General features: G+C 39.7%; 1 protein-coding gene across 1 annotated transcript; it reads left to right on the forward strand.

Moving 5' to 3' along the window:
• The first annotated feature begins 9,157 nt into the window (after positions 1–9,157).
• Positions 9,158–17,910, forward strand: LOC137892867 (LIM/homeobox protein Lhx8-like). The gene is made up of 8 exons (XM_068738268.1): positions 9,158–9,217; positions 11,008–11,166; positions 11,858–11,979; positions 13,254–13,474; positions 13,710–13,813; positions 16,896–16,991; positions 17,164–17,341; positions 17,567–17,910. Exons 1-8 carry the CDS (start codon positions 9,191–9,193, stop codon positions 17,641–17,643), a joined length of 984 nt encoding a protein of 327 aa, XP_068594369.1. The 5' UTR covers positions 9,158–9,190; the 3' UTR covers positions 17,644–17,910.
• Positions 17,911–18,863: the final 953 nt, after the last annotated feature.

An 18,863-nucleotide genomic window follows, 5' to 3' on the forward strand; every position in this document is an offset into this window, starting at 1 on the left:
ATGCACATTTCCCTTTAGATGTGACCGCAAAAGCTTACAGATCCAATTACTAAAATGAGGATATTGAAAAAAAAGCATCCGTGATGCACAATGTCAATATTTGAGTGTCGGCATCAAAGAGATTTGTGTTGCAATAAAACTGCAGAAATCCAGAGGCTTCCACTGGCCACAGTAACCTCAGAAGAGCGCTAGCATACTAGCTAGCCTCTGAGGAGAAAACACAGTTTCCTTTGGAGCTGCGAGGGGAACTTTTAAAAAAACACTGACTGGAACAGGGGGGCTAGTGAGTCTGCAGATGAATAGTAATGAAAACGCAACAGCATGTGACAATATCTTAAATTTTGATTTTCATGAGTGTGAGATCACAAACATACAGACATACATTCAACAGAGCACAAGACATTGGCTTCCTCGTAACTAAGCTTGCTTTGACCTTTAAACTTTAGATTTCATTTCCCCTTATCATCTTCCTCAGCCTATTGCTGATTGGTTCATTTCTACCACACAGTGATACTGCACTCTGTACAGTTATACTAATCAACAACAGAGCAGCAGTCGTTCAAGAGAGGAGGATGTAAAGAGAGAGAAGTAGAAGAGGAGATGGAAGAATTAGAAAAGCAGGACAGCCCCTTTCAGACATGCACTTTATCGCATAAAATATGATCATTGAAGGTTTCAACGACCATTACTCTGATGCAGCCTGTGACTTAAAGGGAGACATAACACGGAAAAATAATCTTTCACTGCTTGTGCACACACATATTGGTTCTGGAGTGTCTACCAACGCACAAACTGTGAAATAAGACGATCTAGTAATTTTTTATGTGATTCAACAAACCAATCAGAATTGACTCCCCTTCCTACGTCACATGCAGGCTCATTAGAATATGTTTTGCATCTTTTTGTAGTTGTTTTGGTCTCTTTGTAATCTTTCTGTGTCTCATTGTAGTCATTTTGAGTCTCTTCCTGGTTGGCATGTGTCTCTTTGATTAACATTTTGTAGGTCAAGGCCAGGGGGGCCTCAACACTTTGGGCTTGTGCCTGGTGGGCCCGTTCAGTAATCCATCCATGCTGTGTGGACAAATGGATTTCACAAAACAGGAGAACACACACGCAAACATACACTTCAACCTTAGTGACCTCACTAAGATTGTTTGGGACCACAGGCCGACTGTCACTACCGTATCAGTTAATGGCAATCATAATAAAACTGAACTAAACTAAATCCCTCCAGGTCCAGAAATGGCTCCCTGAGGCTCAAGAAACATCAGCTTCCCTTGATGATGTCATTTCCCCCCTCTGTCAGAGTCCACCGCCAACCAGCCTAACGTTGTGTCGCCGGGCAGAATACAAGTCATCTGTCATTGGCCAGTGATGCTAACGAAACCCAGATGTGGCACTCCTCTGGTTCCACCCGGCCCCACCCCCTTATCCTTTGTTGTCACGGCAATACAGTACCCAGAATCCCGCTGTTTGTTTTGGTTGTCCCGGTGATGGGTTCCTGTAGCTGAGATGAAAGGGGAGCTGGAGATGATGGGGAGAACAGGGACGGACAAACACACTCACATGTACGTGCACATACACACACTAATGACCTTATGGGCTGGCGGTCAGTTACAGTAGCAGTCTGACTTTGCATCAAGTTTGTGACCAAAACTGAAAAGTGTAACACAATTCACTCCCCATCCATTTCATTGAAGAAGGGGGCGAGACACTCTTTTGCTTTGCAGCCTATAAACATAAGATGTGCCTCAGTTAGTTCTTGTCATGATGATAATTGTGTTTTTTTGGCTAAATTAAAGCTAAATAAAATGTTGGCTTTGAAGACATAACAACCTATGGTACATTTATTTTTTATTCTTGTATGTGCGCGTCCTGTAATGACTTAAAACAGGTTTCCATTCATTTTCTACTGTGTCTTATGGAGGTCCAAAGTGTCCAACATTAAATGTATAATACATAAGTATTTCCATACACTTACGAATGGGCTATATTGTGTAAAAATGTTTGTATTTAAATAAAACAATAATTTGCTAAATAACTTAACTTAAAATGATTAAAACTCAAGTCGTTGTTATAAAAGGTTATTTCATCATTTTCCTTTTACATGATAACATTTTATTTCAAAATGCCCATTTCCAAAAGTCTGTTTTTCTGTCACAATGGAATTAGGAGGACATTTTTACTTCTTGCCAATTTTTTATTCATAATAAAAATTGTCATAACATCCTCTTTTATTTATGTAGCTTAGCACATACTAACTAGCTAAGCAGGGTTGTGAGCTTTATTACTGAGAAGCCAGGGCTAATGGCAGCAGCTAACGCTAGCTGGTGAACTCAGAGTTACCTCAACTGTGTTTTTCTCTGTGGCCTCGAGCCACCAGGAAATAGTTAAAACTGCTAACGCTCGCTCTTCACTTTGACTCTAAGCGATAACAAATAGTATGATATTATAATATATAACAGCGATGAGCAGTAGTAATTACCCAAAAGAAACCAAACAAGTTGTATAATTTTTCATAGATATAAAGAGGCATGAGGGTCCACCAAGGCAGAAAATTAGATTTAAGTGTACTCTTTTTGTTCTTACTATTTTGGTAAATGGCTGCCATGATATAATTTTGTCCATAACTTTGGAAGTAAATAAAGACAAAATTATTGAAAAGATAAATGAAAAATACTTTTAACATACGCTAAAGTTAAATATTAAGTACATTTCTGGCAGGCTTCACAATTCTGTTGGTAATCAATACAACAAAACTTTCCATCTGAAAAACATTTGCTTTTGTAGCTAATTCAGGCACAAGTAACCGGCGCCATGTAACAAACTGTGTCAATGAAAGCTTTGTGCAACTTTTAAATGCTGGTTGAAATACAATTACTGCTTAAAACTATAGTATTTTATGTTTTATCTTCTTCTGCTGTGACACGTCATGTTCACACAGCCTATATAAAAAGATCATTTAGAATTTTTTATATTTAATGTAAACAGAGACTTCGACCTTCCTTCATGAGAAGGTAAAGGTCATTTGTTGTTGTTGAATACATTACATACATGATCTAAATTCAGTGGTGAGAAAAAAGAAGGAGAAAGTGATGTAAAAAAACGATGGCTTCAAGTCATGAATGAAATCTTTATGTGTTTCTTTGGTAGTTTTCTAGACTTGTGAGCCAAAGTATAGTGCAAATATACAAACTTTTCGTCAATTTTAAGAGCTTTTTGTGAGCAGATAATTCCAAGTAATACAAATTTTAAGTTATTATGCTGCAGTTTGGTATTCAGCAGTCTAATAACCAGAGAAATCTCTTGCTGCTTCTGACTTGACAATCGAGGAGGAGGAGAAACGTCGCTCAGCCAGGAAGATGATCCAGGAGATTGTCCCAAAGGAGTCCACCGACAAATTGGACCTGTTCACAACCACAGGGTTTGTGTGGGATGATAGCGTTCAGAGATACTTTCTGAATTGGCTCAATGAATTGCTACATGAGAGCCACATGAGGAAGATCCCCAGAACTTACCGGAGAGAGCTGGAGGAAGGCGATGACGTTGACAGAAGTGAGGTATGCCACTGAAAACCATATTTATCGCATTATTCTTTTTATTCTTTTTCACTCCTCCTGTTGTAAACCATATAGCTATGATGTCTCTCTGTGGTACACGCTCATACTTTGCTGTTCTATCAAGTAAATCGTCCTCTCTGGCCCGGCGTTCCCACCTCCTCCCCAGAGCAGCCCAAGGGAAGGATGAGCTAGAGATCAATCAGCTTCAGAGGGTCTGGTGAGTGTTTAGATACTCACCAGACCCCCATAGAAAAAGTGGACTAAATCATCGTGACGTCACCCATTGGTTTATGGACTGCCGTTTTAAAGCCTCACGATAGCCATTTTGCACGTCGCCATCTTTTTTTGGCCGTCATCATCTTGCTTTTGTTTTGCAACCAGAGGTGATTTAAGAGGGTGGAGCTATATAACCAAATGCTCAATAAGACATTTTTTGGCGACTAGATTGTCACAATTAACTTATCAAAGATACTGTGAAAGGCTATGACGAAAACATTTTGAGATTACAGTGTATGGATTTAAAGAACCACCATCATCATGTCATGTCTGTCCTGTCCATACTTGTCGCAGCTAACCACTTCCTGTCAGGGTCAGGTAACCAATGGAAACATGGCAGTTGGCAAGGAAAGTCTCTCTCTCTCTCTCTCTCTCTCTCTCTCTCTCTCTCTCTCTCTCGCACACACAACCTGCACACACTCTCACATCCAAATCTTTCACCAGTGACTCTCCCTGACATCAAGCTAAGTAATCTCAGTTGCACACACACACACACACACACACACACACACACACACACACACACACACACACACACAGATTCATGCACGGTGACCCGCCCACGCCGTGACACTGCCAAGCGGCGAGGTAAGCACGGCATGTCGTGGGCCAAACCAAAAGCAACTGCTGCTTTCAAGCGAAAACAACCGTGTGTTTGTGGGATGCTGGGATGTTTTTGGCTGAGGAGGGAAACCAAGCCCACTGACAAACACCGCCACCGCTCACGAACCCTGACATCACAACGAGGTAGAAGAGGGCGATGACCTTTTGTTATCGGATATTAGTTTGGTCTAATGTTTGCAGCGGCATTGCTCTTCAGATATATGAATGCATCAGGGCAGCTAATATTAGAACATTTCTTCCCCTTCCTAGTTTTGTCCTGCATAATCATGTGAACCAAACACAGGGCTAAATGAAATATTAGCAATTCAAAAAGATAATTCTTGTATCATTTCATTGAAACTGGAATTTCCATGAACATCATTTTGTTTCTGTAGTGAACCTGATACTGGATCAACATCCTCATACATGATACACCAATAATTTTCCTGAGAAAGTCCAACAACACATGACAATTCACGCTCATTACACGCATACAGTCTTTTCAAAATGAACTTCTGTCTTCACAAGAAACAACTGAGTTCAGTTTAGGCAACAAAACTACTTAGTTAGATTTAGAAAAGATTGTGAAATACTTATTTAGGTTTAGGCAACAAAAGTAGGTTTAGGAAGAGATTGTGGTTTGGAATAAAATAAAAAGTGGCGTTACTTAAGTACGGAAGTTATGTGACAATTAAATTAACGTTGACTTCTTGTTTCACATGGTGCCGAATATCAGTCTCCTGGATAATATATTATAATATAATAAAATATATCTATATTTGTTTTTGCTGTCTTTCAACTTCCTGGTTCAAGATTACATGGATAACATACAAATACATTTTGTGTCATATCTACAATTTACGCTGCATTCATTTTCATAGGTTTACTACGAACACCGTATGAGAACAGCCTGGGCAGATGCAGGTTCAATAAAAACCTGACTGGTTTGGACTAACAGCTAAATTATCCACCCACTCTCATGAAGTAGCAGGTGTCTGCAGTGTGTGTGTGTGTGTGTTGTCCAGAGCTCTCAGACATCCTTAACTTGTGGAGTTTTTTTATTAAAGCAGCCACGTAACATCCTTAATCTTGTGTAATTGTAGCCCTGCAATAGCCCTGCAGATTTGTGAATTTAGCAGCATTTAGCCACCTGTCAAAGTCTCTGACAGGTTTGTAAACCACAGATTGCATTGTGTCAATGGTCTCAGGTCAAACTAACTGGTTTAAACAAAAGTCCAAAGGAGCCTCTCAACATTAAGTCTTGGTGCCATGATGTTAAACACCCAGAGAGCTAATTCTCCCTAAACAACAGCTCTCCTCTCTTTTAATAAATCAGCAGATGCTGTCCTACATCCTCGTCCCCTGTGAGGAGGGCTGGATTAGTGGAAGGGTCGGCCACAATGGGGAAGGATTTCATCTCTATAATTGAAATATTTGGCTTCCTGGTGGAGCAAGGAAACACTTTTTCACTCTTTTTAATATAAAAAAAAAAATCATACTTTTATCTCTGCCAGTTGTAAGATCAGGGAGATCATGTGTTTGGTTGTGTGTGAGTGTTTTTGTCTGTCTGTCCGCAGCTAATCTCGCATAATAATGGACTCATTAGTAGGGATGGGTATCGTTTGGGTTTTTTCCAATACCGGTGCTAAAACGATACTTTTAAAACGATACCGGTGCCTAAACGGTGCCTGAACCGATACTTTAAAAAAAACAAACACACAAAACGACGATTGACGACATTTTTTTTTATTGCCAAGGCAATTTGTTTTCTTCAAATTGAACAATATATTAACTGTTTAAAGTATACTATAAATATAAATAAATATAAAACACTTGGCTTCAAACTACAGCTTCAAACTTTTTAACTTCAAACTATGAACAATATATTAACTGTTAACAGTATACTTAAATAAATATAAATAAACTTCAGCAATTCTTTTGCAGAAATATGAACATATTTGCCAAGGCACCGAAAGGAAGCACCGAACATATTTCAATCGGCTCACGCACCAAAAGGAAGCACCGAAATCTGTGTTGTGTTGCGTTTCATATTGGCACCGGTTTTCGGTACCCAACCCTACTCATTAGTCTAATATGTTCTGTGCTCAGTTGTGGCTGAATGCTCAAGGACCTCTCGTGGTGCAGTGATTCACACTTTTGGAAAAAAATATTTTATTGACTGTTTTATGCCGTCATTGACTGCTGACTCTTCACTCTTCTTAAGCAGCAGGTAAGTGCCACAAATGATCAACAACTGCTTCACTAGCAAAAGGCATTTCTGGCCATCTGCTCGGCTAGAAAAGAGCCTCACCTAGCCTGTCTCAGGCCTCATTTTAAATCGGAGCTTCTGCAGATTAATTCCATACCTGAAATTTTATGATCCACTTAAGTTTGTATCAGACTCAGTCTAGTCATCCAGTTTTTTCTGTTGTTATTATATTTCCATTTCATTGAGGCCCCAGAGTCCTCTTACATTAAAGCTGTTACGAGGATCTTTCATTTTGTGTTGATTTTGGCGGTCCCTCTGGACAAAGACGGTTGTGTTTCCAAGTCCCTTTAGATCAGTGTTCTATAACCTTTTCTGAGCCGCGGTAAATTGTTTACATTAAAAAGATCCCGCGGCACACAAACAACCAAAAAACGAACAAAATGACACATTGTAGCATAATACAGCATATGTGTAAGTGACGGGTGTTTCGTTTGGAGATGGCACTGTTGGATAGCTTTGCCCCACACACCAAGCATAACGGAGTCGGTGCAGTCGGACCCCCGTGAAAGTTAATCCAAACGAAAGATAACTTTTGCTACATTGCCTTGAGCTCACAGTTTTTTCTTTCTTTTGAGCACCACTCATACGAGGCTTTTCATCTGTGTTAGAGTGTTGTCCAGGGCCCAGTTCAGAGTCTACACTTTTCCTTTTCAAATATTTCTCCATCGCTGTTCGTCTTGTCACCACAGCCTCTCCCATCATTTAATTCTACCGTCTTACATTATCTAGGTCATTATTGCGCTACCTACTGCCACCCACTGGCATGGAAGAGTATTTAATTAGCCAGCCACTATGTTGCAGGCTCAGACGCTCAACAATGGCAAATTATTTGCAGCAACTAAAATGTATATTTTTGGACCTATTAAGTAAAATTGGACTTCTTCGGGCACACCTGACGATCTCTCACAGCACACTATTGTGCACAGTGGTTGAAAATCACTGCTTTAGAAAACCACTCATTTTTCTTTAAGTTGTTTCATAACCAGTTCAAAGTGTTATAAAGCCAGTGTGCAAAGCTTTATTTACAAAAACTGCTGCAAACATCCATTGTACTTTTTTAGAAGATGTTCTAATTATTTCATACTACAAAAAGTTATTTTTTTTCCATCTCAGACAAAAACAAAAAGTTTCACAGCAGCCTGATTTTCTTCAAAGTCAAAGATCACAAAAGAAAGTTTAGTTTCTGTGTTAATTTTCCACAAAAATCAAAAGGCACTAAGCTTATCAAAAATGTTGGTGAGTGAGACATCTTGGAGATAGAATTATTATGTTCTGGTGGAGGGTTTCTGATATTTAACATTCCCAAAACAGTTAACTTTAGTAGATGTTTCATTTGAAATTATTATAATAAATAACACTCATTCTAAATAAAAGTCAGGTGACCCGGGGGGTATATAATTGAAATACCAGGATTTGTTTGTGGACTTAATTTAGAAATGAGATCATTTTAGTGCTGCTGATTTTCTTTCAGTTTTGAGAGTTTTAATGGTCTCATTGCTCTTTTCTTGTAAGAGTTTAAAGCTATAGTCTTTCCTACAAATCCATGTCATGCAAAATTATCCTGAAGAGCCCTGTGGACGGTAGGGGCACTGAGATATTGGGTTGCAGATGAATATGCAGATAAGACCCAAAGGGACTCTTGACCTCCATGTCTCTTGCCTCGCCATCCACAAAGTGCCCTCTGAGAACGTTTTCACTGAGGCCTTTTGACCCCAGTCTTTGGTCTGCTGTCACCTCCATTTAGAGTCTGACGAGGTAATCGTGGAGGAGGATGTACCCTAGAATCAAGAGCCCTCTCTCTGTTTTAAAGAGACCACTTGGCACTGACAGACCCCCCCCCCCCCCCTTTAGTCTGCATGTTCCTTAAAACTGAAAAGTTGAAGGCACACATTGACCTGGCGGTGTTCATGATGTCCCTCATGGCAACAAAGAAAAAGATGAGAAACACTGATAATGTCAGACCAGGGCTAAGTGAATCTGATAGATATCTGAGTGTTAAAGATCTGATTCTCTTAAAGCACTACAGCTAAACTGAATCTGGAGAGAATATAATAATGTCAACACACAGGTTCTACTGCAGGAGCCTGAATTGAAGTTTGAACCGTGATGACAATGACAATAATTTAGTTTTTGTATTAGTTGTTTAAAGGAAAAGAAAGAAAAAAAACTGCTCCTCACGATAAATAATCCTAGAACTGTTCATTGGTCCGATCACAGTGGGAGGTGCACCGGGCTGCTTTAAAATAGCAAGGGGGGGGGGGGGGGGGGGGGGGGGGAGAGAGTTGTGGCGCTCACATATAGTGAGAGAACTAAGTCCTCAGAAAAGCACGAAGCGAGGCTGAGGGAGTGGGGTTGACAAGAAGGAGTAAACAGTGGACTAAGATACCGGGGTCGGGTTCCCGGTCTGCTGCTCTGGAATATACGACCAACATCTGTCCCGCACGGAGGATGTACCGGAGGTGCCGGCAGATGCTGCGGGAAAATGTTTAACTGTGTCTCCAACAGCGTGGTGAGTAAAAAGTTATAGAAAGTGTCCGACTTCAAAAAGATTTGACTATATGTGGGTCTTATGAATAAATATTAGTCATAGCACAGCATGTCTGAGCTAAATAGACTGAATTAATTAATTCTGAAAAAAGTTATTACCGCAATTGAATTATTAGACTGATTATTTTCTTTTAAATCCACCATGCAAAAAACAACCTCTAATATTCTTTATTTTATGGAGGATTGTATAGGGCTATTTTCTCAAGTTATTTAATTTTTTTTTTATTATTTTGTGCAAATGAAAAGGTGTGAAAATCATTTAAACATCTGCTGTTACCCCACTTACCAATATTCCATTGTGTAACCGAAACATAATGCAGTGAAACCATGTAGGTCCAAATCATAAAAGTGACATTAAGAATTCATTTTAGATGCCAAAACAACAACAACAACAAATACGGGGCCAATGCGTGTAGGATTTATTATTTAGTTTTATCCATTATTTGGTTATTATATTATTCCGCTCTCTTTGATGAGAGGTCAATCCAAAATGTGCTTAGGCCTGCATTAGTATATTCACATTATTTATCCAACATCCAATAAAAGCAGCTGAACATTACAAAATGATAATTATTCCAACAGGCCTATCTTTGGCCCAAAATGTAATGTGAAGGGTGCAGAATGAGCCAATTATAAAATTTCATCTAATTGTTGTGCTGTTATTATTATTATTCCGATTGATACTACTTCCACTACTACTTTTACTACTACTACTTCTATTAATACTACTAATAATAATAATATTTATCACGTATTATGATTACCATTAGCATTATTATTTATTTTTTATTATTTATTTTAATTTTAACAGATAAAGGGCAGCATTGATATGTGACCATGTTTCACGGGACATGTTCTCAGGTGGACCTCCTCTTGTTAAAGAGGTGTGTGTAGGTGAACACACCGGGCCGTCTGACACACAGGTAATGACTCATCAGTGCCCGGCTGATGGCTCCTAGTCATGCGCACGTGCGCACCTGAACACAATTAGTCGGAATCATATTCAGCTGTGCGCGAGGCCGGTTTCCCCGAGAACGATTAGCTAATCGTACACATGGACACTTCGTTATGGCTTCCATGGCAAAGTGAATATGTGGACCAGTCCGGTCCCACTACGACATACGACAAAAATAAAAATACGATAAATAAAAATAAAGACACACAAAAAAATTCCTTCAAAAAAGTTTTAGCGAGTATTTTGTTTTCGGTGGGTCAACTTTATTAGCGTGTGGGCTCATGACAGCGGTTGTCATGGAAATATGAACGGAACTGTAGCAGCTTGGTCGTCATTGTGTCTCGTGCATCATTTCGGACTCGCTGACACAATGTCGGAGGATGAAAGGAGACCTGCGGAGGCTGTTTTCACTCAGCTGCAACAAGGAAACATTTATGTCGACACAGTAGGTGTTTCACTTCCAAACCTGCTAACGTTACTTATTCTCTCCGAAGTCTCTCAGCTTGTAGACATTGTGTGAAGGGTCCAAATGTAGCTCGCGCGCACTTCAAAGTGCCGCTAAATAAAGCAACGGGGCAGAACATTTAGCCTTTTATAATAGCATATATTATTCTAGCCAAACAAACGCTGTTTTATGTTCACACGTCTCAAAAGTCGGACCCTTGTTTTACTTGAACTTTCAAACTCAACGACGCGCTGAATTCGTTGTGATGTGTGTTTTATGAAATGTTATTTCTTTTACTCTAACACGGTTAAACGCTAAGTGTGGTGACATTCAGACTGTTTGCTTCTGACAGGGTTCCTCTGGGCCTGAGGACATTTTCGAGGAGGACTCCTACTCTCCGTCCTCCCTCTCCTCGTCCTCCTCGGCCTCCGTCCGCACTGTGGGCTCCCTGCAGGGGAAAACCCTGTGCACCTCCTGCGGCCAGGATATAGTGGACAGATACCTCCTCAAGGTCAGACACACGCATAATTATATATATATATATATATATATATATATATATATATATATATATATATATATATATAAATATATATATAAATATATATATATATATATATATATATATATATATATATATATATATATATATATATATATATATATAACAACAACAAGTAGGACAAATCAGTGCATCACTTTACTTTAGGCTATTTGTGTTAATTATATAGACACTTATTTTTGCTCAGTGTAAATTATTCCACCTTACATAGATATTATTTTCTTCTTAAAATAAAGAATAATGTAGGCTGAGGCTCCTGGTAAGGCAAACTGTTTTTTTGGGGGTATTTTGTTTGTTTAAAAATAAATAGTTTTGTATATGTTACAGTTAGTCTTTAATTGAGGAATAAGCTATCTGAATTTTAAAAATACAAAGTGATACACCAGAATTCTCAAATTCTGCAGTCTATGCTATGCACTCATAGTTACATTCCTTGATAAGCATATTAGCATATAAGCTAAGTAGCTCGTTGTGAATAACCAGTAGGATCATCTAAAATTCTCTAAAGTCACTAAAATAAATGCATTGTGAAGAACTTGAGCATCCTCTATTGCTGTCAGTTATAAAACACACCACTAAAGGGTGTGTAAAATGTTATTTGTAAGTCATATCTTGCTAAAAAAAAAATTCTCCATCTCAGGTGAACAACCTGTGCTGGCACGTGCGCTGCCTCTCGTGCAGTGTTTGTAACACATCACTGGGGCGACACGTGAGCTGCTACATCAAGGACAAACAGGTGTTCTGCAAACTGGACTACTTCAGGTGAGTCAGTGCTGACACAGTGTTCTCTCCAGTGACCTTCTTCTTAGGGTTCTTGACTAAACATTATAATACCTGACCAGATCATTTAAGATCTGAAAATGAGCTTTTCAGACAGTCTGTGCTGGTGCTTCTTTTTTTTTTTTTTTTTTGTGCACAGACTGTTTTGAACATGGCTTTTATTTTATTTTGACTAACCGTTAAGAGGTGGAGTCTCTCAATAAAGTATACGTGCACATTACTCCCAGAGCCCATGTAGGCCGAGAAGAGCTTTAACAAAGACTGAGCTCTGAGGAGAAACTAAGAGGCCCAGCATAAGGAGAACCCGGGTATCTGTGTCTCTGAGAGCAGACAAGAAAACAGTCTATACAGCTCTATCACCAGGGGGAAATGAATGTGATCGCTCCACAATAGATAACCATTTGTTTACAAAGGATTGGTTCATTTTGAGATTTTGGGCTATTTTGCTTCCATGAAATCTCTTCCTTCAGACTAGTGCAAAGAAAACATCTAGCATACACTGTTTATTTGTGTCTGTAGATTTCTTCTAAATTCACCATAAGTTAGCATTAACTAATACATCATTTGCATATTAAAACAGCATTTCAGAAAACTGAAATATGTATGTAATTTCACAACTTGTATCTTGTAAAGGCCATTTCTCTAAATTAGTTTTTTCTTAGACTCTGAGCCAGAAATCTCCTCTTCAGTAGCTCTTACATATTATTATTATTATTATTATTATTATTATTATTATTATTATTATTATTATTATTACTATAGCATTAATATATTAAGGATTTTTTTTAATGGCTGTTAAAAGTATTTTCTGATTTCTGGACCGATAAGAGAGATCCAAAATTCCCTCTGTAAAACCCTTTTGACTCTAATATGTCAAAAAAAATTAAACAATCATTTTGAACCTGACTTGTTCAGATTTCTTTTTTTGGAAATGTATGCAAGTTAGTGCATATTAAAAAGGACATGTCTCGTTTGCATTTTTAAACATATCAGAAGACTTGTAATACAACACATAATTGTGTGAAGGTAGGTAATGAACTGGTGAAGTTTTATAGTGATATCTATTAGTTTAAATATTTACCCTGTAGCACGGCATCTAAAGCTCAGGGTAAAATGAGTGAGACTTGCTCAGAGCATCTCCTTAAAAACCGATCACTTGACTAGATGATACCATCACTGGTCAATAACCCGATCACACCTCAAACCAAAGCTGAGGGACTGCTCCACCTCTCGTCCTGTTCCATGTCTTTGTTCAGGAGGTATGGGACCCGCTGCGCCCGTTGTGGCCGTAACATCCACTCCAGCGACTGGGTGCGCCGGGCTCGAGGCAGCACCTTCCACCTGGCCTGTTTCTCCTGCACCTCCTGTAAGCGCCAGCTGTCCACCGGGGAGGAATGCGGACTGCTGGAGAACAGGGTCTTCTGCCGGTCCCACTATGACATCATGATGGAGAACATCAAACGCACCAAAGAAAATGGTGAGTAAAGGGACGGGTAACAAGGGACTGGTTGAGCGATGGCAGACAAAAGTCAGAAGATTGATTATAAAAAGAATATAACTTAATGTTAAGAGTTCACAGAGGACAGCTTTGATACCAAATACTCAAGGCATGTGCCAGTAACTCGGAAGATGCCCGCAGGAGGAGCTCTTCTGAACCGGGGGCCATATTTCAAACATGTCAAATGACCCTTGTTACACGTCTTGTCTTCAAGAGCAACCAAAAGTAGACGAGGAGGAGGCAGAGAAAGACGAGTCCAGCACCATGACTAGACCTGCTAAGAGGGCCAGGACCAGCTTCACTGTTGACCAGTTACAGGTACGGCCAAACCAGTCTGTGGCTCGGCTCGTCTGCTGCTGTGATTACTGGGCTATTTTTTCTTTTGACTGCAGTGTAGTGCAGGTGGGAAAGAAATAGTGGAGCAACAACTATTTTGGACATATACAAAACCAGAAAGTTACACAATTTTTTCATAAGTTGACATGATGCGCCATTTCATATTTTCCCCATGGTTTAACATTGGTGATAATAGACCCTTCACACAGCAGCTGATTTTGATCCGTCACAGCAGGATAAACAGGTGTAAGTGATTAAATGAATTATGCTCCCATTCCATTTAGTGTATCACAGCCGTTCCAGTTAGCCAGCATGCATTATACCTGAATACTGACCCGCCTAAATACAACAGGGCTATAATTAAAGTTATTAGTCAGTTACACCTGTGAAAGTTACTAATGCAATGAGCACACAGCTGCTCAGAATATCAATTTCCAAGTTATTCAGTACCACACTTGTATCTGCTGCCAGCAGGTGGGGCTGCTTTGCCCCACTTGGCACTGATACTATGATTGGTTGGAATATCCAGTATTCCACCTCGGTATCACATCTGTTCATCTCATTGATAGACTGTATCTGAGCACACTGCACACCCAGGTGAATGTCTCAAGGGTTAGTTGAGTGTAAAACAGAGTTAAAATGAGAGTGAATGTTTGACACGTGCCTTCAAATGAACGCTATGTTGCTCTGTTACTGCTGAATGTGTAAATACAGTTGTGGTCAAAAGTTTACATACACTTGTAAAGAACATAATGTCATGGCTCTCTTGAGTTTCCAGTTATTTCTACAACTCTGATTTTTCTTTGATAGAGTGATTGGAACAGATACTTCTTTGTCACAAAAAACATTCATGAAGTTTGGTTCTTTCATGACTATTATGGGTTAACAGAAAAAGTGATCAAATCTGCTGGGTCAAAAATATACATACAGCAGTGCTAATATTTGGTTACATGTCCCTTGGCCATTTTCACTTCAATTAGGCGCTTTTGGTAGCCATCCACAAGCTTCTGGCAAGCTTCTCGTTGAATCTTTGACCACTCCTCTTGACAGAATTGGTGCAGTTCAGTTAAATTTGATGGCTTTCTGACATGGACTTGTTTCTTCAGCATTGTCCACATGTTCTCAATGGGATTTAAGTCAGGACTTTGGGAAGGCCATTCTAAAACCCTAATTCTAGCCTGATTTAGCCATTCCATTACCACTTTTGATGTGTGTTTGGGGTCATTGTCCTGTTGGAACACCCAACTGCGCCCAAGACCCAACCTTCGGGCTGATGATTTTAGGTTATCTTGAAGAATTTGAAGGTAATCCTCCTTCTTCATTATCCCATTTACTCTCTGTAAAGCACCAGTTCCATTGGCAGCAAAACAGCCCCACAGCATAATACTACCACCACCGTGCTTGACGGTAGGCATGGTGTTCTTGGGGTTAAAGGCCTCACCTTTTCTCCTCCAAACATATTGCTGGGCATTGTGGCCAAACAGCTCGATTTTTGTTTCGTCTGACCACAGAGCTTTCCTCCAGAAGGTCTTATCTTTGTCCATGTGATCAGCAGCAAACTTCAGTCGAGCCTTAAGGTGCCGCTTTTGGAGCGAGGGCTTCCTTCTTGCACGGCAGCCTCTCAGTCCATGGAGATGCAAAACACGCTTGACTGTGGACACTGACACCTGTGTTCCAGCAGCTTCTAATTCTTGGCAGATCTGCTTTTTGGTGGTTCTCGGTTGACTCTTCACCCTCCTGACCAATTTTCTGTCAGCAGCAGGTGATAGCTTGCGTTTTCTTCCTGATTGTGGCAGTGACAAAACAGTGCCATGCACTTTATACTTACAAACAATTGTTTGCACTGTTGCTCTTGGGACCTGCAGCTGTTTTGAAATGGCTCCAAGTGACTTTCCTGACTTGTTCAAGTCAATGATTCACTTTTTCAGATCCATGCTGAGCTCCTTTGACTTTCCCATTGTAGCGTTTGTGGGCGTTTGTATCCAATGAGCCCTATTTAAATGGCCTCAGAGAAGTCACCAGCTGTAGTCACTCATAATCACTCACAAGAAGTTAAGAGGCCATGCTATGAAGCTCATTTCATTGACACAACTTTCTAAGTCACCAAAATTGCTAATTCATGTTGCTGTATGTGTATTTTTGACCCAGCAGATTTTGTCACTTTTTCTGTTAACCCATAATAAAGTCATGAAAGAACCAAACTTCATGAATGTTTTTTGTGACAAAGAAGTATCTGTTCCAATCACTCTATCAGAGAAAAATCAGAGTTGTAGAAATAACTGGAAACTCAAGAGAGCCATGACATTATGTTCTTTACAAGTGTATGTAAACTTTTGACCACAACTGTATTTACACATTCAGCAGTAACAGAGCAACATAGCGTTCATTTGGAGTCACGTGTCAAACATTCACTCTCATTTTAACTCTGTTTTACACTCAACTAACCCTTGAGACATTCACCTGGGTGTGCAGTGTGCTCAGATACAGTCTATCAATGAGATGAACAGATGTGATACCGAGGTGGAATACTGGATATTCCAACCAATCATAGTATCAGTGCCAAGTGGGGCAAAGCAGCCCCACCTGCTGGCAGCAGATACAAGTGTGGTACTGAATAACTTGGAAATTGATATTCTGAGCAGCTGTGTGCTCATTGCATTAGTAACTTTCACAGGTGTAACTGACTAATAACTTTAATTATAGCCCTGTTGTATTTAGGCGGGTCAGTATTCAGGTATAATGCATGCTGGCTAACTGGAACGGCTGTGATACACTAAATGGAATGGGAGCATAATTCATTTAATCACTTACACCTGTTTATCCTGCTGTGACGGATCAAAATCAGCTGCTGTGTGAAGGGTCTCTGTTCTTTACAAGTGTATGTAAACTTTTGACCACAACTGTATGTGAGGGTATTCATAGTGAATGTATGGGTCACTAGTTCTGGTGTTGTCTGCCCTCCAGTCTACATTGTATTTGAACACAGACTGAACTCTGTTACTATTACATTATCAAACTCAACAAAACATTGAACCATGTTAATGTGTAATCTCTACATGTGTAGGTGATGCAGACTCAGTTTACTAAAGATAACAACCCAGACGCCCAGACTCTGCAGAAACTGGCAGAGAGGACCGGTCTCAGCCGCAGGGTTATCCAGGTAAAGCCTCTCACTAGTGAACACCAAAACGTTTGATGGAGAAATCAACTTCAGCACTTGGTATACATTCTCCCAATAGAGAGAGCATGATAGCTTTGTACGGTGAAGCTGCAGGAGTCAAATCTTGCAATCGGGCTCTAAATCCAGTTATCAGTCCGTTCTCCCTGTTCAGGTTTGGTTTCAGAACTGTCGAGCTCGTCAAAAGAAATACATCAGCCCAAATTCTGGCTCCTCCCTGATGACATCGTTTGCTCCTGGTCAGCTGACGCCACCTTTGATGGAGGACCTGCAGTACACAACCTATATTTCCCCAGATGCACCCCTCCTCACCACACTGACTTATATGGATGGTGAGAAACATGAACATACTCACCAAAGCTTTTTAGCCCAGTGCTGACGTATGCTGTGTATAGTCTGTACGGCTGCCTAAGGAATCACTTCTCTACTACAGAAAATAAATGTTTATTAAATCCGGGTTTGAAAAGGTGTAGTTATTGTCACAGAGATAACATTCTGATTTGAAGTCACAGTCTCTCGATTGCATTCATCATTTTTCATTCTTTTGACTCCCTTAGTCCAAAGTCCGGACCCACTTTTGCTTCAGCCACTCAGCTCCCATTCGCTGACACAACTGCCAGTCAGCCATGCCTGAGTTACAGCCCGCCTCTCGACAACAGAAGACAATGATTGGCTGATGATGGAACATCTCAACAGTGCAAAATTAACACCAGCAGTTAATCTAATCAATTCGTTAAGTTTTCACTGCCTAATGTGAGAGTAGACACTGACTTAGTTTCATCGGATCACACAGAGACTCACAGGAGACAATGAAAGTGTGAATGAAACTTTTGTTAATATGTATATGTTGTGCATTTCTTTGTGTTTAATTTATTTTGAGAAAATTATGAGATATGGCACTTTGTCGGAGAAAAGATGTAAAACTGAGTATGAATTTGGTTTTCAGTTAAGTGTTTTATTTAAGGATTTTTTTTGAGGATAGTAAAATTGTCAGTTGGGCACTCTCAAGAGAGGCAGAATCAGATGGGTCCGCCTGTATAAAGACCACTTCAGGAACAGCTTCTACAGCAAATGAAAACCAGTGGAGAACACTCTTGTTGTGTTACTGACAGAGAAATGTGTAGAAAGACCTCATGCAGACTGTTCTTTAAATACATCCACTTGTCTTATTTAGGAAAAAACAAGATTATTACACGCAATGCAGCGTTTACATGTTTCCTTAGAGTAGGATTGTTCTAGAAGCCATGCATGAACTGCACACTGGGAGAGATGGACCTTCACATTAGATGTTTGATGTACGGGACATTAAAGTCTGTGGCTGCGACACAAAGCTTTGTTTGGCGTAATGAGCTTTCTTTCCTGGAATCAACAGCATTCTTCAGAGATGTGTGAGTGATGGAATGTTTCTGCTAGTGTGACAAGCTTCTGAGGAGGAACTGTTGTTCTTGTTCTCTACACTTATCTGAAAGTTATAGTCACTAGTTGTTCTGCAGATTCGGACATTACATACAAAACCTATGATCAGAACATTGACAATGATGCAAGCTGTTAAATGAGCTCATTTTTTGGGTTTTACAAGCTCTCAACTTTGAAATGCTGCTTACATTTTCTGCATTTGTAGTTATAATAATATAGTCTATACATATATGATCATAGAACTGCTCTGTCAGGAGCCATAATAACTACATATTGTTGAAATCGTTGACACGCAACACGTCTCCTGGGGGATTTATGCATATTAAATCATCAAAAGTGTAACATTTAAATAAAGCCAATGAAAGATTTCCTCTACTGCCAAAAATAAAAGCAAAAAACAGTTTCTTTTGAATTAGAAATTAATCATGTATTTTGATG

The sequence above is a fragment of the Cebidichthys violaceus genome, unplaced genomic scaffold (genome assembly GCF_023349555.1).
Source record: "Cebidichthys violaceus isolate CVI_PGR_0920_01 unplaced genomic scaffold, fCebVio1.0.p SCAF_8, whole genome shotgun sequence".
Classification (NCBI taxonomy): domain Eukaryota; kingdom Metazoa; phylum Chordata; class Actinopteri; order Perciformes; family Stichaeidae; genus Cebidichthys; species Cebidichthys violaceus.

Bases quoted from the DNA above. Each gene is read 5' to 3' on its own strand.
- LOC137892867 (XM_068738268.1), top strand. From the start codon at position 9,191: ATGTTTAACTGTGTCTCCAACAGCGTG. The intron at 11,167-11,857 runs GTCAGACACACG...TCTCCATCTCAG, and splicing joins TGGACAGATACCTCCTCAAG to GTGAACAACCTGTGCTGGCA. The intron at 13,475-13,709 runs GTGAGTAAAGGG...CTTGTCTTCAAG, and splicing joins CAAACGCACCAAAGAAAATG to AGCAACCAAAAGTAGACGAG.